This window comes from Alligator sinensis, unplaced genomic scaffold, assembly GCF_000455745.1.
Source record: "Alligator sinensis unplaced genomic scaffold, ASM45574v1 scaffold166_1, whole genome shotgun sequence".
In the NCBI taxonomy this organism is placed as follows: Eukaryota; Metazoa; Chordata; order Crocodylia; family Alligatoridae; genus Alligator; species Alligator sinensis.
The window spans coordinates 402,560-426,412 of NW_005842098.1; the positions used below are offsets into that span (position 1 = coordinate 402,560).

At 42.0% G+C, this 23,853-nt stretch overlaps 1 protein-coding gene across 4 annotated transcripts in view; it reads right to left on the bottom strand.

Annotated features, from left to right (window-relative positions):
- The window catches only part of ATF7IP (activating transcription factor 7 interacting protein), a 159,032-nt gene extending 138,802 nt beyond the window's left edge, over window positions 1-20,230 (bottom strand). Inside the window, exons 1-2 of one of the 4 annotated variants that reach the window (XM_014520217.2) lie at window positions 20,180-20,230; window positions 18,461-18,530 (exon numbers count right to left, since the gene is read on the bottom strand). In XM_014520217.2, coding sequence (XP_014375703.1) covers window positions 18,461-18,480 — 20 coding nt within the window. In that variant the 5' untranslated portion in view covers window positions 18,481-18,530; window positions 20,180-20,230. Of the gene's footprint in view, window positions 1-10,113; window positions 10,256-10,973; window positions 11,171-18,460; window positions 18,531-20,179 lie in introns of those variants that run through there. The other 3 variants (XM_025204800.1, XM_014520221.2, XM_025204802.1) reach the window with 3 other exon arrangements.
- Window positions 20,231-23,853: the final 3,623 nt, after the last annotated feature.

Below are 23,853 nucleotides of genomic sequence, written 5' to 3' on the forward strand. Positions count from 1 at the left end.
CTTCTTTCACCTCTTTACAAGACTTCTAAATTGCAAGAATGTATGAAACACTCTGGATGTTAATGTTGCAAGCTGTAGATGGTCATTTTCAGAACTGATTAAACATTCCAGCAGTATTTGTCTACTGTACTTGTCAACCCCAAAGTTAGTATCTGAAATAGGATGCCTGGTTAAAATGAGAGCAAAAGAAAATGCACAGCTGTGCAACTTGCAACTGAAAATAATATATATATGCCCACATAAATAAAGTCAATTTAGATCTATTAGCACTTTCAATTGGATTGTACAGGATCAGAGGATAACTACAAATATACTTGGAGCTCTATGTCCAACAGAAAAGAATAATCCTGGAAAACAAACTCATTCATACTAGACACTAATTCCATACACTAGTCTTAAAATGATCCGCTTCTCTCAAACATTCTTCCCACTAAGAGTCACCAGCAAATCAAACCTATTTTACAATAGTTTGTAAAGAGAAACATCCTAAATAACTAGCTACCCATGTAAATATACCCAGGTGTAAACATTTGTCATGTACTTTTAGTATGCAGGAATTTATGACAGCTCTAACAACTTCAGACTTAAAACCAAAAGACCCCAGCAGACTTGAAAATAGCATTCTGTTTTACTCAAAATATACATATGAATATATATTAACACACACAATCTACTTTGGAGATGGTTCCATGTTTATGTTATCAAGCATTTCCAGATCAGATACACTCTTTAAAACAAACAAATTAAACACTTTTTTTCCTGCCCATGAGCACTACAAGCCTGGAATTTAAGACTTGAAACATGTTCTTTTCTCTTTATTCACTGTCAGCAGTATTAAAAGGTTCCAGATCATGAAGCTGCATCCGTATAATACCAAGGGCTTTTAAATTTGCCCTGTTTATAGTATCTGTGAGAATTCAATTACTTGAATAGGTTTGTACAGGTGTAATCATTTGGTACTGTAACTGGAATGGCAGAAAGCAATTCCAGTGCAGCATAAAAGATAGACTTCACCTCACTTTCTTTGCACTAGAGACTTAGTTGTACAGAGTTAAAGCTGTATAAAAACATACACAAATACTAATTCAGCAAAGCACATATACAGTACCATTAAAGGTGCTCATGTGCTTAAACTTTAATTATGTGCTTATGCCCCAATTCAGAACATTTAAGGATGCAACTAAGTACACATATAGGCCATGCCACCAGGAAAATGAGTATCATTTTTAGAACACAAACTAATTTAACACATTTTAAGCATAAGCGTCTTTGTGTACACTGAGTGCTAAATGCATATTAATGATACATTAATCTACCAAGCTTAATTTTCATATACCCAGACTGCTAAAAACTATGTTGAAATGTGAGGCTATGGCTAACAATACACATCAGTTATCAGGATAATCTACAAGAATGTTATTTTAACAAAAGACAAGCATAATAAACCCATGAGATTCTGAGTTCTGATTAAGTTTGGGATAACTCCAAGCATATAAAGTTGTGGACACTGTTAGGAGCCCCAAATAACCTTAACTCTGCCCCATCACGAGGCTATGCAATAATTAGACTGTTACTGTTACAGAATTTCAGTGTTTGTGGTCACAGATTAAACAGATTTAAACAGCTTTTCTTTGCTGCTCCCTTATAAACAAGAGACAAAAAGAATTCTGAGAGAATGCTACCATGTGATGCATCTAACTAGTTTAAGCCTATGCAATGTCATCTTTAAATCAATGAACAACAAAAAAAACCCAACCCACTTTCAGGGCTAGATACTCCACTATACGCCGTCTGCTTTCTACCACTTTAGAGCATCACAGAAGCCACTACAACTGGGCTTACTGCAGTGGCCAGCTGCTTTATGTTGATGTTTTTTGCATGAAGTGCAGATCCTATTCCCCGCCCCCCCGCACATCCCCATGTCTAGGTTTCCTGACCTTCCTGCCCTCCCCTGCTAAGTAAAATATTAATGCATGCTATGAATACATACAACTTAGGCAGAATACCCCCAGTTATTTAGTTTAAAAGTCAGTTCTTGCATTCTTGCCTGGGAAAGTCGTATTAAAAATAACCTTTTACTTGGTTATCCATCTGAATAATCCAACTTAAACTGAGTCTATGGGAACTCCTATCAATTATATTAGGTCTATGTACAGATCTAAAGAAGCCAATCCATTAAATTTAAAAATAACTTACCTGAAGAATTTACAAATAAACAAACACACACACACCTGGTGAAACTTAATATGAAAAGCATCCTGGAATATTATGGAACATCCTAAGTCTTCAGTGAAACCAATCAAACTTCCTTTCCTGATTTCTCTTCCTATCTTATCACAAGGTGGTCGCTGACACATCCCCAGAATACAGGACAACCCTTTGGGGGCGGGGTGAGGAGACCACAGCCCCACCCCCAGGCAATCAGCAGTGAGTGGTGGGGCCACTGGGCCCCTTGGTCAATCAGCAGCAAGTGGCAGGGCCCCCACAAAAAGGCCACCTCCCCCACCGTCTTGTGGGCTCCAAACCCTGCTACTCCTGGCTGTGAACTTCCCTACTTCTAGGCACAGCCAAGAGAATCATGAGGACAAATGATTGACATATACTGCCACCAATGAAATGAAAAACAGGGCTTTTTGCAGTCCATTTCTCATTTAGAAACAGACAGGGGACAAAAGGTTTAAAAACAGGACCAATGACCACCCTATCTTATCAGCATGATGAACATCTAAGCTCTGCTGATTATATTACTTTTAACTGGAAATAAAAAAAGGCAAATTCTTCAATATGTTGTTATCATGAAAGTGCATATATATTACAACATTGTAAAGCACACAGGAAGGCACTATTGTTACTAAAAGTACACTTAAAAGTTAGATACAACTTGGATTTCAAATGACTTTCCTGGAGTAATTATTTTAACTTGGATGCTAATCTGTATCTGTAAAAATTTAATTCTATATTATATAAAAATATCAAATTTCTACAGCATAAACAGCTCCTTATTATCATGTAAAAGAGGAGGATGCTTATGATAGTCCCAAACAAGTGAGCTTTAAAGTATCCAGCTGACTTGAAGTTAGCTAAAACAGTCCACAATCACAATAGTTATAACTGCCTCAATATAAATGAAGCATTGATTTATTAAAAGCATTTTCTGCAAATACGTACAAAAAATAATAATAATAATGAGAAGCTTTTTTCTTTCATCTATTTACAGCAGGTTAAGATGTCCTGAGTTTTCAAAATTTGAAACAATTTGTTGCTGGATAAAAAAAATGATCAGAAGGAACATATTTACTGTAGCTACCTGACTTTTGAAATCACTCAAGATTTGTTCCTGGAAGAATTAACAGTTGATAACTCTTCAGAAAAAAAATCGGTATTAATTACAATATGTAAGGTTCAGAGAAAGTCTCTCTCAGCTAGACAGAACACAGAATGTTCATGATGCTTTTAAAAAGGTAGTCTCAGAAATCCTGTAATAGTTTAAAGGAGCATTAGATAAACATGCACCAAGAAAAGACCAATTACAGGTTCTTCCACAATTCTAAGTTTAACATCTACAACAAAAAATAATATTAGTATTTCATGTAAAATACATACACATATCTAGCATTTAAAAAGATGCCCAGAAGTCAATGGTTCATACAATGAGAAATTTAAGAGAACATCTCAGGAGCATCAGATAAGTGATAAAGCAAACGCATGTGCTCTAGTAAAGTAGAACTTTTTCAGTTAATTCAATGTAAATTTGCCACACAGTGGGGTTTGTTTTTTTTTTTTTTGCACGTTCATCTTGAAGAATATCTGAATATTTAGAAAACAAATTGTTTGCATTCTTTACTAGAATCAAAGGCTTGGAACAGATTTCAATGGCCATCTAGCATGTGTTCCCCCTACCAACATGCAGGATTTGGTATTCCTAAACCATTCCAGACAGGTGCCCATCCAGCCTCTTTCTGAAAACCTCCAAAAGAAACTCCGCAATCTCCCTATACAGCTTATTCTATTGTTTTATCATTCTCAGTATTAGGAGATCGGATCTAAACCTATTTTGCTTCAATTTAAACCTACTGTCAGGTGTTCTCTCATTTGTGGCAAAGAAAAAGATATTTCTTAACCTTTATGGCAGCATTTTAAATATTTGAGAACTGGTGTCACAGCATTCTTCTCCAAACTAAATGTGTCTAGTTGCTTTCACCTTTTTTTATGTAACATTGCATTCTTGCATTCCAACTCCTCCATTACCATTACTATCCATCTTTGGACACTCCATTTTCTCCACATCTTTCCTAAGACACAGTACTCAAAACTGAGCATAGGACTCTAGCTGATGTCTGACCTAGTATTAATTAGCATCCTGTCTGTTACTACCACTTGATAAACTTTATATGCGTGATCCTCATTTTAGCCTCATCCAAAAATACTCATACATCATAAAAATCTTATTGAATACATGTCTATGTTAAAATAAGACTTTAAAAGTTTTATGCCATGCAAAACTCATGATCATGTTGATTTTCTTTTCATTTCAATTTGGGATGCTATAACAAACTGCACTCACGATGGACGGTCAAGAAATAAGGCTAGTATCTTTGAAAGGAAATAGAACCTGGCAGCAATGAAGAGGATGTGAATAAAAATTGTATCAGGTAACAATTCTTTTCCGGCATGAAGGGACAAATCCACATCATTACAGCATACTGCAAAACAGTAGTCAAGTCTGTGATTACAGTAATTTTGAAGAGATAGGTACAACTGCATTACTATTTTGTAAGCAGGGGACTTTGTAGCACTCTAGAAATGTTAGTAAGCTTACAATTCAAGGAGCTGGTGTTACTGACACAACAACAATGGCTCAGTCACAGGTATACTCTGGAAAGCTGGAAAACTTTTTGGTCCAGTTTTGTAATTTAAAGACCTCGTATTGATACATTCTTCAAAGTCCATCCTTCTATCGATACTTCATTTAATTTCATGACCTTCATGACCAGTTAACAAGGCCAGACTACAGAACTGACTAAGTCTACTCTAGAGAACATAAAATTGAATAACCCAATGCTTCCAGAAAATAAAATATTTAAATTTAATGAGAAGGGTTTTTTTTTTTAATTTCTCTAATTCCATTGGTGGCACTGGAGTCTTGCTGTAGCTAGTCTGTCCAGGAAATAATATACAAGCTCCAAGGGTTTCTTCAGTTCATAGTCTAATGCAAAGATATCACTAAAAAACCCTAATGTCTCACCTAATTCTAAAAGGAAGAAAAAAACCCAGGTATCAGTGATCAGGAAGCGATACACCAAAAATATGGAAATTCAGTACATTTAATTTTATACTGAGATGACACAGTGCAATACAGAATTTGTCATGTAAATGTGCTCTATAATTCTCTGAAGTTGGCTGTTCACATGTTCCAACCCTTCACAGCTGGAAAATTATCAAGGCCTGAATCTTGTGTCGATCCCTTTATGGGTTGACCATTACGCCATCAAGCAAAACCAAGCTAGCAGAAGTTTCAGCCAGTTATTTTCTGAACACACAGAAAAAAAAAAATGCTCTGTGGCTGTCACATCAATCCAAGAAGGATTATTGGTTAAACAAACAAATTTCAGTCACGTAACTGTCTCTTTGCCTGTCTGACACTTAATGGAATGTCAAAGAAAAACTAAAAACAGCTTTACTTGTATAAATGTAATATTTACTTGAGCTACAACAGACTGAGATGGGCTCCTAAATATCATGACCGTTACAAAGCAGAAATATTCCAGAACACAAATGCAAAAAAGCTGTTTCTTAGTTGGTAGAGTAGGAAGGGACCTGAGCAGATCATCAAGTCCGCCCCCCTGCCGCAGGCAGGAAAGAATGCTGGGGTCAAATAACCCCAGCAAGGTGTCTATCTAGCCTCCTTTTGAAGCCCCACAGGGTAGAAGCGAGCACCACTTCCCTTGGAAGTTGGTTCCAGATCCTAGCCGCCCTGACTGTGAAGTAGCGCCTCCTGATACCTAGCCTGAATCTACTCTCCGTCAACTTATGGCCATTATTCCTTGTTACTCCCAGTAGTGCTCAGGGGAACAGGGACTCTCCCATTGCCTACTGGTCTCCCTTGGCCAGTTTATAGACAGCTACCAGATCCCCTCTCAGCCTTCTCTTGTGGAGGCTGAACAGGTTCAGGTCTCATAGCCTCTCCTTGTAGGGCCTGCTGTTGCTACAAGATTAACACAATTTCTTGTAAATTCTGATTTGGGGCAGGGTGTACTCTCTTTCTGTTGCATCTTTGTACAGTACAACGATTCTCAACCAAGGAGCCAGGGCATGCAGGGGTGCCATGATATCCTTTTAAAGGACGTGGTGCAGTAACAGCATTGTTAGATGTGCAAACACTTAGACTTAATTCATAAGATAAACCCAGAGATTTCAAATAGGAATCCATAGCTTCAAAATCATTCTGACCTGTTGTGGTCTTTGAGTTCTTTGCAACAGAAAAGTGTCTCCATTATTTTTCCATAGTCAAAAAATGACAGCAAAGCAAGGCCTTGCATTTTCACAGGTGTGCCTTGCGTCTAAAAATGTTGAGAATCATTGGTTAACCACCACCCTGCCCATAACTGAAACTCTTTAGCACTACTACCCTAAGCACGATTAAAGTTTTTCTTGTTAAAAAATGTATTTTAAACACAAAAAACCCATAGATAGATAGATAGATAGATAGATGACAAAAACTGGTATTGACCATCAAACCTTAAGAGGGCACAGAAAGCCCACCATATACTATCCCCCCAAAGGGTTGAAGAGGGTTAATAAGGAACTATCATTACATACCCCAGACAAATACAACCTACTAATTATGAAGGAAACTTAGGGCAAATGCCTTCTTATTTCCTGACAATTACTCATAAATGAAATACAGCAATCTCTGGCACAAAAGATGGCTGTAACTTAGATCTCTAGAACTAGGAAAAAAAATCTTTCAAAGCATGACATTGCATTAGCTTCCTAAAATATATATATTATACTACACAAGTTTTAAAACATTATAGTTTTCCAACTTAAAACTTTTTTCCTCCAAGATCTCTTGTGGAATTTGCAATGAATCTGTGACCTCAAACCACAACAAAAAAATGATATTGTAAAAACTCAGGACTAAGACTTCACAGCAGAATAGAGAAGAAAAATCAGCAGATGGAGAAAGTATATTAAAACCACTAACCTTTTTCAACAATGACCTACCTGCACGCTACATGTTCTGTACATCATAACAATTTCTCAGTATAAATAACTTTTGGCTTAACAGTCACTATTGACAATCAGCCAAAGTAAAACTAATTATCGATTTTCCTAAATCCTTTTTCCAAACAAACAAACAAACAAAAAAAAAGCAGCGGTCAAAAAATTCTGAGAGGGGCAAAGATTTGGGGGGCCAATATCTTTTGTTGGACCAGCAGTACAGCTGAGATAAAAATGAGACAAGCTTTCAAATGCAAAGCATTCTTCTTCAGGTCTCTAACACAACTAAAACATTATTTATATTTAATTCACAGAAACTTTGGTAAGCAAAGAAATTATCCTTCCAGCTCCCTGCCAAACTTTCCCTTTCCATTTTTCATTCCTGAAGAAGAAAGTAGTCATGCTGAGAACTTGGTTAGCAGTATACTCCCATATAAAGTAGGAAGCAGGCATTTCAGAATTAGAAGTTTCCTGTTTTCAACTTTGGGGGCTCAGGAATACATTGAAGGGGCCCCTCCAAATGGGGCAACTAATGCACTGCAGTTAGTATTAAACTAAACTATCTGCAATGGTTCTAATTTAATATCAGAAAGAGAAGCTGATTGGTTGACACTGGGGGCATTAACACAAGCACTTTACTGCTGTGTTGACTGGTTAACTCTGCAGTAAAGCCTCTCTGCAGCGCTATTAGGCCGCAGTAAACTAATTAACTCTGCCATACCCAACACAAGTACTAACCTACAATGGAGTTATTTAGTGCACTGCAACACAGATGTAGACAGTGAATGGGGCTGGCTCGGGCACGAGGGTGCTAGGGTGGAGGTTGCCTGCTGCCTAGCCCTGCACTGTAGAACCCTCATGCCCCAGCCAGCCCCTCCACAGCACACTGAACATGGGCATCCTGTCAGCTGGGGCTGTGCCACCACCAGCTCAATGTGCTGTGGCCCCAGGCACATGTGTAAAAGTTGTGTCCAGCATGAACTGAACCCACATGTAGATGCACCCGCTGAAAATTAAAAGTGGCAGACAAATGTTGGTACATGTACAAGTCTATGGGATGACTTTAAGGTTGTTGGCAAATGAGGATCTGAAATGCACACCATTTTTTAAATGCATGTAAAATTGTTTTCTCCCAATGAATATGAAGCAACAGAAAACATGTACATCAGGTTAAAATGCATGCAACATTCAGCAACATATGAAGCAGTTCAAAGTGTTGAAGTAGGCATTACTTCAGCATCAAAATGGTTTCTTTTAAATGGCAACTTTTCTTTGTATAAAACTAAGCAAATTTTGCCTTGAAATTCAGTATTTCCAAACTATACAAAACAGAATAAAATACACTATTTGTAACACACCAAAGCAAAATGAGGTTTCCAAAATTCCAAAAGATATTTCCATATTAATATATGTCCATAAAAAACCAGAACATTAAATACCTCTTTTTCCTCTATCACAAGTACATAAAAAGTGATCTAATACTTGAAATGCATATCAACAACATAACGAGCCATTTAAAAAAAAAAAAAGATAGCGTCACCACCTGGGCTCAAAAGTAACATTTAAGCTAATAAAATAATCATTGAAGTGTTCAAACATTAACTAATCTATTGTAAGCATACTCTTAATTATTAATATACCCATTTTACAGATGGTGAAAGAGACAGAGCTCACATCCAGACAAGCGCAGATGTTTTGTTCACTGGGGACAACTAACACTGGGCGGGACACACTAGGCTGCTGCTATCCATCCCCGGGGAACACCCCTGTCATGCACCCTCTGGCATGCAGCAGATTACCCCAGGTGAGGTAGGGGAGGCTGGGGTGAACAACTGTGCTGGCCCCAGCCGCCTTACCCGAGATTCTGGGGGCTGGGGAAGCTGCAACTAGATTGCTCCTTTAGCTTGGAGCCTACCTGGCAGCTGGAGCACGGCCCCAGCCAGCCAGGCTATGGTTTTGGGGGGCACACACTGCCTCCACGTGCGCCACCCGCTTTTTTTTCTTGTGTTTTTTTTTGTCCCCTGAACCTCCAGGGGTCAATCCCACCCCCAAACACTGCAAGGTAGCAGTGCAGGAAGTGTCTGAATGCATGGTGAGTGGTACTGCAGACGGATCTGCGGCGCCACATACTACAAGGCCACACTCAACAGGCCAGAGGTTACATTACATACTGAAAGTGGTATAACAAGTAGTAAGACCAAATTCAGAATTTCAAAATGCCTAACCCTCAATCTACCACTATTATATGTATGTGACCACATGATAGTCTTTAATCAGAAAAATATAAAGCATATTTCTTGTGCTCTGATCAGTTCCATATTTATTTAGCTTAGGCTAAATCTTTTTGAAACCAGGTGTTAAACAGACATTATTAAGTACATTCTTTACCCTTCCCTGGCAGAAATTAAGCAACTGACCTCTTTAAGAAGTGTAACTGAAACAGATTGGTACTGTATATAAGAACAACCTGAGGTTTATCGAAATTTGCAAAATAGCTCCAAACAACTTACTAATAGTAGCAATGAATTGAAAGTACATCATTCATAAAAGTATTGTATTTAGCCAGAAAAACTGACCAGTTTATACATTAATTTTCAAAGTACTGTCTTGTTACTGATAATTAGGGACAAGCTTTAATAACTTGTTTTGACATATAAGGTTTTGGGGGGTTTTTTGGTTAAGGGACACATGACAGCAGAAATTTTAACAAGTCCTTCTCACAACTGTACTGGACAACTGTCACATCCTCCCTCCATTTTTGATCCACACCTTTCTATCAGGAGAATGTTATCAAGCCACCCTATCAATTTTTAAGTGTCACATGAGCAGTACAATATAATGAAATATTTAAAGACAAATATGCAACATATCCAATAGCAATGTCTTTACCTGATGAGGACTGAGACAGACAATCAGGAAGAAATACACCTACTAGGAAAAATAAAGGATGAAAACAGCTGCAGTACCTCCAGCACGTCTGCCTCATCTGAACTAAACGCAGGAGTCTGGGCCAAGAAAACAACTTTACAACCTATTTTTGAAAATATGTAAGGGTGCGATAAGTTAATAGGATTCACTCCGAGAACAGAAGCATGCACGTCACACATGGAGTACTATGTTCTCTCCCCTGCACCATTTATTTGCTGCCATGTTTATTCTACCTGGGCCGCAACAGCAACTTCAGGTATGAATTCAGCTTGCTGCTCAGTTCCCTTCACCTATCTAAAAATACCCACAATATGGAATGAACAGAGACTAGTGATACCAACAAACTTTTTTTTTTTTTTTTTTTTTTAAATAACAACCCCTCCCTCAAGGCTTAGTTTAATTATTCCCCACTACCAGCGCCTGTTCAGGAAGCCTCTTCTGCACAAACTTATACTGAGAGGTTGAGCAGCACCGAAAGAAGAATGATTTTCTCCTGGACACTGCCATAGCAGGGGATAGCGCTCAGCTTTACACCTATGGTATTTATATACACCCTCAACCCTGGTCCCAGCTTAGCATCACTTCCCCAGCCACAAAGAAAGGAAATAGCTGCTGCAAAAGCCAGGCAAGCACTGACCGGCTGCCCCCCACCACTACCCCCATGCCCACCCCTCTGCACCTCCACCCCCCCTCCCCCTTAGCATAGGGCAGGGGCAGCTCCTTCCAAGCTTCATGAATGCAAGAGCAAGCTTCAGGCAGCTGCCTGTGTTTCCAGGCTCCTGGTGAGCTGGGGGCGCCAGGCAGCCCCGCCTGAGACTTACCTGGGCACAGCAGCGACGCTTCTGCACGTGGCGAGAGAGAGGAAGCGCCCTGACAACTCACTCCCCACCTGCTCTCAGCTCAGGACGAAGAACACCAACGCGCATGCGCGGCGCCGAATGCACTGGAGCCAGGTCACGTGCTCCCATGCAGGGATTGCAACGCTGCGGTTCTCGCGCATGCGCGTTGGTGCGCGCAGCCCGGCACGGGGCGAGCGCCGCCTGCTCCCGCTGCCGGAGGTTCAAAACCAGCGCCCGCTCCCGGCACCAGAGGCCAGCGCCGCCCTCGGCTGCCCGCGCCGGGCCGTTATGCAAATGAGCCCCGCGTCTCCTCCCCCTCCCGCCTAGCCCCGCCCACCGGGAGCCGGGCCGGGGGGCTGCCTCGCTGCCGGCCAATCCGCGCGCCCGCCATCTTGGCGGCATGCAAATCCGCCGCGCTATTATTTAAATGAGCGCCTGGCTCCGCCCCTTGGCGGGGGTGGGGTGGGTAACGGGCAGGGGATTTAAGGTGGACCTGGTGGGGGGAGGTGGGGAGCTGCGGCTGGAGCCAGGGCTATGCCAGGTGCTGGTTGGCAGCAGGAGCACAAGCATTTTTTTGTCCTTTCTGGAGGCACTGCACCCGCCTCAGGGATGGGCAGCTGGATGCCTGAGCCTCATGAGGCAGGGGTTGAGGAATCCTAGGGGAGTCAGGAACAGGGGGTGGCGGATTCACGGTCTGACTGCCCAGCCTGGCACCTGGGCCTGGGGGAGGTCCCAGCAGTTCACAATGAGGTTACAGGCTTTACTTAAACAGGCTCTCCCCCTGGCCGCTGAAGCTGGGGCTCTAGGAAAATGATACCTTGAGAGAGTTAGCAACATGGGCTGATCTCTGGCCTGGCCCCTCAACCCAGGTTCTCCCGCCTTTCAGCCTTGGGACAACTGTAGGGAATGCAAGTGTCATGGGCTGTGCCAGGAAGCACTATGTGCTTGGAGAACTTCACAACAGCTGTGATCGCATGCTGCATCATGTGGCTATGAGCAACAGAGCCAAGCTCCCAGCCCTTCTAGTAAAGATCCAAGATCTTGCAATCCAAATGGAGTCCCTTTGTTGCTGCCCACAGCACTGTGTAAGAAACAAGCCTTGACCTCCACCTTCCCCTTCAATTGCTGCTATGAAAAAACCTCTGACTTAGCAGAGTTTTGCCTAGCAGAGGAGGAGGGGGAGGTCAGGACATCACCTCTGCCTCAACTCCAAGTGGAACCTCATGCATTGCAGTGAAGCTGCAGGCAAAAAAACATTTGGGTGCTAACAGTCCTCCAGTGCACTTCCTACAACTTCAAAAAAAATGGGCAAGATCTCTCAGGAGACTGTGGGGTGGGCAGGAAATCAGAGCATTACAGCCAAAAGCACTGAATAGGAAAGAATTGAGGATTCAAGGATAAGGCTTTACAGCAAGGATGCTCACACCCTGACTGACCTAATTTAGGGTCTGTGGATGGGGTGCCAGCCACTCAGGTTAACTTGGCAATGAAGATACAGCCTTCCCCATTCCTGACTTACATGACTAGAAGAATGAGGCCAGGCCATCTTACCCATATACAAAAGCAGAGCTTATTCCAATTTAATTCTTCAATACTGCTCAGCATTATTAGTGTAAACTGGATTATATTTTGCAATTACAAAAGTGTTCTGGGGTTTTTTTTCCTTCTTAGTGGGCACATGTTCATTAATGAGCAGTAGTTACTGCACATTAAATTTAGCTCTTGCTTAATGAAGTACTAACTAAAAGTGTGGTAACTAGAGCTACTGTGGTAGTGCCAGCATGCGGGTTTTTAGTGACCTTACTGTGCAGTAGCATATTGGCACGGTTTTTGCCCAGCCAACTACTGCACATTAAGTATCTTGTGTAAGCACGCCCAGTAACTCACACTTTTCTTATCAAGTATGTAAATTGGAAAAGCAATGAGAAATGATGTCTTGCTATATTGCAGATAGAAGAAAGTAGATTCCCTTTCCAGTTTAAGAGTGTAAACAAGCTATTTAAATGGGCGAGTTATGCTAAATATACAGCAATAGCACAATGTTCTCCAGTCATATGTAGAGTGAATTGACCAAAATACTCCACTCCTTGCAAGTCTTGCAGTATCTATCAGGCTGTGTAATAATCACATGCCTTAAAAACTAGCTTTTGGGGGAGTGGGGAGGGAATGGAGGAAGGCTTGAAAGAAAGAGGGGTAGGGTGGTGGGGATATAGTTTTAATTGCATCTTCTGTGCCTCAGGGGCACAAGAGAAGCAGGGTATGGCTGTTAGCTACTGATTTGGGGCACTTTTGAGAAAGCTATATGAGGAGTGGCCATTTAAAGTAAACACTCTTGCAGTTTTTTCATAGATTTACCATTTGAATGCTGAGTCAGGAATTAAAGACAGCCTGTGGCTAAGAGATGTGTCTGTTGTAAAAGCGGAGCCCCCCACTCTTGCATTATTTTGGATACAGGTGAGTTATATATTTCAATTGTGCTGGCAGGGTGGCCTTTCTTAGAATAATGCTTAGTTCACTGCGGTAAGTTTTATGGACATAGAACTTACAAGGTCTGCAATTAAAGCAACTAACTAAAAGTTAAGTGGGTTTTTGTCCCAATTAAAGAGAGAGAACAACAAGCAGCTCCATGGAGTGGAGGAGCAGGCATAAAGGTTCATAAACTCTTACCGGGTTTGACAAGGTTCTTTGGGTAAATGTGCTCTCTCTTATTGGACCAACTAAATAGTTGGGAAAAAATGTTCTTCACAAGCTTTTGGGCACAAAAGCTTATGAAAAACAATTTTCCAACTATTTAGGTGGTCTAATAAGAGAGAGCACATTTACCCAAAGAACCTTGTCTGCCTATGTCCTTAGACCAGGGGTTTTCAACCTTTTTCAGTCATTGTATCCCCAGGCAGCTGGATGTGAAGCAGTGTATCCCTGGCTGCCAAGCAGTGGGGCAGAGGCACACAGCCAGATATGGAGTCGGGGGAGGGTTGGGGGTGGCCTGCAGCCGGATGCAGAGCTGGGGGCCCTAGGGCCTTCTAAAGTACCCCAACACCTAGGGTGGGCTACGTGTACCCCCAATTGACAACCCCTGCCTCAAACCAACAGAGCTACAACCAATACCCCCCCCCCCCAACCACCCCCCCCCCCCCCCCCCCGATACACTCAAAGAAATCTGGAGACTAGCTCTTTTATACTCTGACCCCAATATCTATGTAATTTTGGAAATAGGCTACTCATTTGTTTCATCAACAACAGAAGAGTCCTTGGGTTAAAAGCTGACCTGGCCTGGAATGTAGCTAGCTGCAGATATCCCCAGATTTTTTGTTTGCCGACAAAGGTCTGAGGTGTTTGGAAGAAGGGGAGGCTGCCTGCCATTTTTCTTTAGTGAAGAGTTCAAGTGATCTACACTACATCAGTAGCATAACTAGATGTGGGCAAGCTGGCACCAGCCTTGGGCACCAGCTGAGGAGGGGCTCCAGAATCGCCCTTCTCCCCCACAAAGTCTGTGCCCTGGCAGCAAAAGCAGTGCCATGGCATTGCTCATGCAGCAATGCTGGGTACACAGACACTGTGCTGCTGCTGCAACAGCAACACCTAGGGTGGGCAGACCATGTTGTGGCCCTTGCAGCAGCCAACAGCAGCTGCTGCTGGGGACTTTTTGATTCCCCACCATAGATAAGATTCCTGCACCCCATCCCCCACTCTCAGAATCCCTGCCTCTCGCAATCAATGGCACTTCCCTACACCTCCACCCTTTATCTCCCACAGGGTTTGCCCAGGGTTCAAGCCTTGCTCCTTATGTCTCTGCACTACATACTTTGTTCACACTACAAGGAGCGAGATCTGCAGGTAGATCAGAAGGAATGGATGTACTAAAGTAGAGAAGTGTAAATATTATGTTTAAACCTTGTATTTAAATATATACCAGCAACTAGGTGGAGAAGTTTATGTAACACTCAGCAGATTAACTATCTACCAGCTTTTGTTTACAGATCATTCACAAGTATCCCAAATATATTTAATGCATACAAAAACAGGGTAAGTAAGAAATAAATGCCATACTAAGAAATCGTATGATACTCTTTCTTGCTTACTGATAAGCAAACACCTATATTCATATTTTACAATGAATACAATAGTCCCGAGTGTATTCTGTGTAACAACTTTCTGAAAAGGCCACATTAACCTGTACTTCAGGTATACAATTTATTTAAGGCTCAGGAAAAAGTAGAATGTAATAGCATTCTTAATTTTTTTGTATGCGCCAAAAAGTAAGCTGTATTCTTACCAGATAGAATTCCTTATCAATTCTGATGCCAGATTTTATTGGTAATGGTGACCAAACACCAGAAATAAGTAAAAAATCCCCCTCAAAAGTACTTGAGGAACTGTTTTTAGGAGGGGGGAGTGCTTACTTTCAATTTCACTTTGCTTACCTGGTATTAAAATAATTAGAGCTATCATCTGAACTATCATTAAAATATGTACCAGTGTGTTAAACTGTCATTGCTGCAAAATAAGTTTTATAGAAAACCCAGGAAATCTATCAGCCATGTGACTGGAAATTAATATTTTTGTAGGTAATTTCACAGGCAATATTTTTGTCCTGCTTCAATGGGACTGACAAGCATCATTTACTTACTTGCATCATGGAAATTTACTGATTTATTAAATTCCAGGATATGACTGTTAATACAGCCACATCGTTTAAATGACCTTCATGATACAGCAAATGCAAATGTAAGTAGCAAAATGGTTAACACTTAAATTTGAAGACTGATGACTGCAACCAAATTGCACCTCAGTAAGATGAGTGATGGAAAGTTCACATTTCTATTGCTATTCTTGGTAGTCAGACTGGCTGCAAACTCAAAAGAACAATTGTGTACAACAATTGTGAGCTTATGTTGCTCAAGCTTTTTACAATTAGACAGTTTAGATTAAGCAATGGTTTGAATAGGAATCCATAAGGAAACTTTACATCATCAGAATTAAAGGCTTTTATTCACAAACTGTTCTTTTATAACAACTTCAATGAATAAAGCAGGCATTGCATCAAATCTACATTTACAAGATGTCAACCATCATGTCATTTACAGACCAGTTGTCCATCTGGTCCATTCTCCTGTCTGAGATGCTTCAGTTTACTCCAAAACAATAGCAATAAACATGGCGCGCGCGCGCGCACACACACACACACACACACACACACACACACACACACACACACACACGGAACAGATTGGGAGGGACTTTAAAAAGAACACCTATGCCTCACCAAAATTTGATTAATGATAAATTGTGGTATTATTGGGAGCAGAACATTCTTTTTGACCACCTTAGGCAAGTAGTGTAGGTTCTAAAACATGACTATAACTATTAACTTTTTACTTTTGCAGAGGGTCATTGCACATGCTACAGAACAGAACCTTTTAAGTAACCCCTAACTTCTGAAAATTTTAATAAGTACCCCAACACTCAATTTTCCAGGGAATTTTATACTTACAGACTAATGTGTGCTATATGTTGGAAGAAGGGCTGTATTTATAAGGCCATGACATGTCTGATCTGGTGTGGGTAGGGTTGCCACCTTTTACACCAGGCATGCACAACTCAAGTATGTATCTGGGCTAGAGGTAATGTTGGCCAAAGCTAGGAGGACTGAACCCAGTGCTGTGCAATGTGTGGCGCATCACATTTTTTGCCATAGTTTTGAGAGGAGGAAGGGGCGAGAGGGAGAGGAAAAGAGGGCGAGAGAAAGAGAGAGACAGACAAGGAGGCATCTGCTGTCAGCCATGGAGCCCAGGCTGTTCCCAGCAGGCCCTGCTGCAAGCAGTCCAGGCTCTGTGGCTGGGCGCAGGGACTCCAAGCGCCTGCAGCCAGGAGGCTGCAAAGAGCTGCTCTAGGCTTTGGCATCACGTGCCCCAGAGCGGACAGTGGGGGTGGGCCCTGAGGCAACGCAGCCTGGAAAAGCCTCATGCCGCTGTGGGCCCCCGCGTGTAGCCAGCCTGGGCTTTGGGCAGTGGGCAGGCTGCAAACAGCTGCACTGGGCTCCGCAGCCCCAGCATCTGCTCAATACTGGTGAGTGCACACATGCCTCAAAGCAGAGAGCAGGGGAGTGTTGCACTGTCTTAGACCCTATCCCTACTCTCTGCTCTGAGGCATGCATGCTCACCGCCAGCATGGAGCTGATGCCAGGGCTGCAGAGCCTGGTGCAGCTGTTTGCAGCCTGCCCGCTGCAGCTGCCTAGAGTCCAGGCTGGCTACAAACAGCTGTACCAGGCTCTGGAGCCCAGGATCAGCTCTGCTCTGAAGCACGTATGCAGTCACTGCCAGCACAGAGAGTGGGGATAGAGTCTGAGGCAGCACAACCCTCCCCTGCTCTTTACTCTAAGGTGCGCATGCACCTGTCGGTATGGAGCAGATGCCAGGGCTGCAGAGCCCGGTGCAGCTGTTTGCAGCCTGCCCATTGCCTGCTGCAGCTACCCAGAGCCCACGCTGGCTACAGGTAGGGGTACTGGGCTTTTCCCAGTGTTCAGCGGCAGCACTGGGGGGCAGGTTGGGGATGGCTACAGTGAATATTGGGGTGGCAGCAGCCCCCCTCCCATTACTGCAGCCTGCCTCGAGTGCCGGGAAGAGCCTAGTGCCACCACGAGTCCCAGCCTGCAGCGGCAGCCTGCTCCCTCCAGCACAGTCAACTGGGCCCCGGGTGGGCTGGGTTGTGGGGCAATCCCCACAGTGCAGGAGGGAGCGGGGCAGCACCCTGCTCCTAACGCACTCCCTCCTGCACTGTGGGGGTCTTTGTCTGCCCCCCCTCCCCCCAAGCCCAGGCAGAATAAAGAAAGAAACTTAACCTGCTTGTGGCTGGGTTGGCAGGGAGTGCGTGGGCATCTGTGTGCCCACCTTTCCCCTTCTGGAGCAGCCTGTGGCTGGCTTGGGGAGGCGGGGGGGGAGTGGCCGGACACAAACCCGGCAGCAGCAGCGGGAGCAGTAGCACCCCCTTGCTACAGGGGCTTTCAGCACCCACCTACCCCTTGCCTGTGTCTCGCATACCCCCAGGGGTATGCATATCACAGGTTGAGAAACTATGCTATAGAACAACAATTCCTAATTTATAGACCATAGATCACGTGCTGGCTGATCACATGATGTGTGTGTGTCTGTGTGTCTAATTAGTATATAAAATCATTCTTGGAGAATAAATCTGATTCCCAGAGTTCACCTCTAAAGCTAACACATTTACTGACTTCCTTACCAATCACTTTGTGATAGATTTTGCTTCCACAAAAATAAATGAGTAAGGTGAAATGATTAGATCTTTTCAATTACAAATCACACCCAAATAAGATCAAGGACTAGGATCTCTCAAAAAGTTAGGTAAGCACTTTTAAAAAATTAAATTGTATAGAACTTCCAAAATGTGGCTGTATTTTCTCTCTCATTAGACTACATGATAAGGGGGAAAAAAAGACGTACACTTACCTGATGACATCATTTCTCATTCACTCTTGTTAGGGCTGCCAGAATCTCACTCAGCAATCTTCAAACATGCCTTAAAAGAAGAATTAATCTGGTATTAACTTTCTGTTATGCAAAAATACACAAAAGAGCTTTTCATTTATATTAGTAGGCTTTTTTTCTTTTATATAGAAGAGGGGCAGGTGGGGATTGGATGGAGAGAAGTATATTTAAATATATAGTAAAACTATTTCCTTAGTATTTGTGGCTATCAAAGGACTTGGGTTGTGGGCCTCAACATAGGCTGTTATATACAAAGTGGGTACATGAGAATTAGACTGGTACGTTTGGTAGAGCTTCACTGACAAAAAGGCCCGATATTGAGCTTATTCAAGGGTTTGGAAATCATAAACTTAACAATATTTTGGACCCTGAAAGCTAAAAATAAAACTAAAGTATTTGAGGTACTTCCTACATGATAGATTGAAACTGTTTAAAGCCTTTTCAGCTATGTTATTTTTTTATTGTACACTTGTGAATCTTTTATTGAACTTTCATAAAATGCACAGAAAACATTATTTCTACAGTGGTTTTATTTGGATTGGGGGTGGGGATTTGCAGAACAGTCTTGAAGATTTTCTTTAATCAAGGATATGGCTGATGGTTAATCCTAATATGACTACTGTTTCTAGGGGCTGTTATTGAATTATCTGGGTATTTACAAACTATAAGCACTGGGGTTCAATAAACACACTAGCATTACATGGATTTTCATCTTGTTCTCTTTTAAATTATTCTCCTGCCTTTTGAATGCTGCCTTGCATATCCTTTTATCATTATGCCAGACCAGATAAACTAGGTAACTCCATTTGTGATCAACAGGGAAAGCCCTTAATGATGTAGAGGTTTTGTACTGTAGTGTAGGGAGCCTGGTTAAGGCAGGCATCAGCAACCTAGAGCCCACAGGCTCAATTTAGTCCATGGAATCTTTGGATCCAGGCCATAGAGCTGTAAATGCAGCACTAGATTTTGCCAACACTGCAGCTGAGGGGAAGAGAGCTTTGGGAGGAGGAGAGGGAGGGAGGGAGGGTAGATAGGGGTCTGCCCACGATGCAACCAGTTGGTGCCGAGATGTGGCAGAAGCAGCTGTGTCCTAGTGTCAGCCCATTCAGTAACAATATATCAGTGGTGCTCCACCTCTCACCCATGGAGCTATGCCATACAACCCGTGGGGTTCCTCAGAGGCCTGGAAACTTGGTGGCAGAGGAGTAGTGACAGCATTAGTTAGCCAGATAATGTGGCTTGGTGCACTAGATCAGGCCGGGATGCAAGGCCAGGCCAGCCAACTAACCCCCATGCCACTCATCCAGCCCATGGTATAAAGGACTGTGTCACGGCTTGGGGAAGGCTAAGAGCCAAATCACAGGCTAAGTCAGGCATTAGGAGTCAGAGACCAGGTTTCCAGAGTCAAGGGGAAATCCAGGGGCAAAGTCCAAATCACAGGCCAAAAATCAAGGTTCAGGAGTCAGAAGCCTGTGCCAAAAAAAATCAGGAAAAGCCAGGAGACTGAGCTAAAGTCAAGAGCCAGTCAGAGTATACCAAGAGTCAGAACTAGAATCAGGCAGAACCAACTCAGAGACTGAGTTAAGAGATCTGAGAACATCCAAAAAGCCAGAGCCCAGGAACAGAATCAAGCACAGTCTGGAGTTAGAAAACCAGGAGCAAAGGATCAGAGATGCTTACCAGAGCAGATTTTCAGAAAAACTGCTGGCTGGTCTGCAGCCTCCTGCTACAGGTAAACTTAATGGGGAGGTGGCTCTCCCCAGTAGCTAATCAGGAGGCGCTAACAGTGGTCAGCTGTCCATTAACTGGGTAGGGCTGCCAGTTGGAGCCCCCAGGCAGGTGTGGCCAATAAGGCAATTAGCTTTGGGTGGGCTGCCTGTTCAGACCCCTGATACATGACGCTAGAAGGTTGGTCACCACAGGTCTACATTAAAGTATCCTGATACATGGTATATCTCGATACGTGGTACATAAGGCATATTTTTCACTGTGAATTCTTAGATAGAATCCCTAGCCACAACCTATTACATTCAAATTTAGGAAGAGAACCAAAATGGAACTTCTGAGACTCAGTTTTTTAGGATCAACTAAAGGTAGCCTGTCTTCTGAAAAAAACTGAGGGTTAAGCTCATTCTAAAAACCAAACAGAATTTTGCCTTGCTGCATATAGAAGCCTTTTAATAACAGTTAAGTCTGGCTCAACCCATGAGTTCTTTGATATTACAAAATTGGCATAGTGTAAGTCTTAATCCATTTTGCATTTATCTCTTCTTTTCTTTCAGATAATCCTCTACTGCTTAAAGCTTTTGTGTGGACGAGAAAAAACATTTTCATAATTTATTCTGTCATTTTTAACTTTACCTAATTTTAAAAACTACTTTTTCCATTGGTTAAAATGTTTGAAATATGCTTGTATCAATATTTGGATGCATTGTTAGAAGTACATAACATTGACATGTACATTTCAAACTCTCCTCACTGAATGAAGTATGCATTGGAAGCATTATGATAAATAATTTGTGGATATAGGTTTGTACAATCCCTTGGATTCTTGCTAATATTGACTTGACAGTTAACTGGATTACTTAAATCCAATTCTTACCAAGCCACCAGGCCTACTACAGATTCAAATGCCAGCTGTGCTTCCTCATCAACACAGACCACATCATCACCAGATCAAACAATACAGATTATAACATCCAGGATTCAATCACTGCTTTTCTACTAATGTCACATATGCCATCACCTGTTTATCACGTCCCTTGGTTATCTACCTTGGACAGATGGAGCAATCTCTATGTGAAAGAATGAAAGGACACTGATTTGACAATGATTCCAGAAATACACAAAACCCTGTGGCAGAACACTTTAACTTCCCTGGACATTCCACCACTGACTAGCTGTTCTTAAACAACACCACTTTAAATATTTACTTCAACATGAAATTGCAGAACAAGAAGTTATCCACAGACTGAATTATGTTAAGGAAAATCTCAACAGAGACTATGGATTCTTATCCCATTGCCTGGACTAGCTTTTAGAGCACCATATGTTCTTCAATGGGTTAAGTCAGTTATTTATCCATATTGTCCTATTCAACATATCATCACATCTCTCTCAGCAATGACCCTTCCCCCTAACCTTAATATTTAATTTCCTTTCTATTTAGAATCTTTGCTTTCTGAAAACTTATTCATAGCATCCAGCAAAGTAAGCTGCCCCTCAACCAGTTAGTTTCTAAGATGCCACCCTGACCTACCTTCTACTTGACAGAGAGGCGGCTTCTTTAAATTCATTTTTTTCCTTGGTCTTGCATGGTAAACTTTCTATACCACCTAAAAAGCTTTACCTCTGCTTCCTTTTTTTGCAAGTATAACCTTAAAGTTTTTCATGTGCTCTCTACTTTAGACCTTTATAAAAATGTAAAGTTTATGATGCTTAAAGTAGTTCAAACAAAAATTACTTTCTTTTTCAAATAACTGAGGGCCAATATTTTGGCACTAGCATAAATCTAGTGGTTTTCTACTTGTCCACGGTGTCTTCTAGGGAAAACAATAGGAAAGACCTAATTTTTAAGGCCGTTTTTTTCTTTAAGTAAAAAATAGGAAAATTTAAATTCTCACATGATGTTCATTACTCATACAGAAACCAAGCAAAACAGACATGTTTGCTAAAATGTTTTCTACTTCAGTTAAAAGAGCTAGTTTTCTTAACCAAAGCTGTAGTAGACTCTTGACATTCTGTGTGGCCTAGCTTTCACCATAACAGTGCACTGAGTTGATTTGGGTTAGATTTATTGAAAGTCAGGCAGAACAAATAGCAGCTACCTCAATTTAGCCCAAACTCAAACACTTAACCTACCCCACACAAACCATTCCAGATTCTCAAAATGTTATAAATCTTTAACCCTGGTCCAGGGGATTTCTTTTGAGGTGCTGCTTTTTATTTACCTCTGAATACAACATTTATGCCACCAGAGTACTGACCAGCCCTAAGGCAAAAAGGCATCCTTCTGAAACTGTGGATTCAGTCTACAGAACTTTGATATAAAACTCTTTACTGTCCTGTCATCATCTCTCATATCTCTGCCTCTCCAATACAGACTTCTTCTTCCCCTTTAACTTTTCTCCATATAGAGAAGTAGCTGTTGTCATGGGTTCTGTAGAGTGAGGTCCTAGAGAGGGATACACAGAATGAGCAGAGCCACCTGGGACATTTTTGGAAGGTGGGACAAACAGGGAAACCTGAATGTGAGAGTTTGGCGGGGAGGGGACAGATGTAAAGATCCTCACCACCCCTCATTACATCACTCTGACTCCAGCCTTTCCATTTTACTGTTCCTTGCATTGCTACAACATTCTCATTACTGCACTGGCACCCCACTATCAGTATTCCAATAATTCCAATATACTCTCCATCACACATTGCTCTGACCACCTCTGACCAACAGTTTTGCTCCAATCCCACCCAGCTTCTACTGCTTTGAGTATACATACATAGATACCAGTTCTACCCTCCTCATCATTATATTCCCCAGGCAATCTAAGGGAGGGTATTCAAGGGTAAGCAGTAACAGAGCTCTGAAGTGTATGTATACTAGCAGAAGACAGAAAGGTGTGAGAGAGTGAAGATGAAGAGTCCTTTTTCCAAATCTGGGCCTGGTTTACACTAGAAAATTGTGTGCGCTGTTGACTACAGAAAATGGCATGCCTTAATCACACTGACCCTTTGGACCCCTAGGCCCAGAAAACCTTTCACTGTATGCTTTTAATATAATACACAATATATTTTTACATATTTTATGTATATATAATCTTATATCCTTGCCAAAGACAGAGTGGGAAGGAATGACAGAACATTGAATATAAATGGCAGAATCCTCCTCTTCTGAAGGAAGACAGAAGGTAATATACAAAATATCTTTCAAAAAAATAAAGTTGCCCAATTCATCTCAATTGTCTGTTAGATTTTGTCTACTCTGATAGAGTCAACCTCAAGGTCAGTCTAAAGCCAAGACCATCTATGCTGTAAACTCCTTAGCTCCGCCCCCAGCAGCAGTCCAGCCTGACATTTGTTGAACCTTGGGTTATGAGACTGACCCCATCCCAATTCCCTTCATCATCTACTGCTTTCTGCTGGTTGTTTGGAACTTACTTAGGTGCTCAGTCTTTAAGTACAGGAAGTCCCTAAGGAGCAGCAATCCCATAATTCTCTGTTTCTGACTTCTAACCCATATGTACCCCACTTTCTCTCTACTGCCTATGAGTAGAGACAACTACTGAAGAAAATACAGACAGCCTGCAAACTGCTTGCAATTGAGAAGGACGACATGGAGTCCTTTGATGTGGTCTACA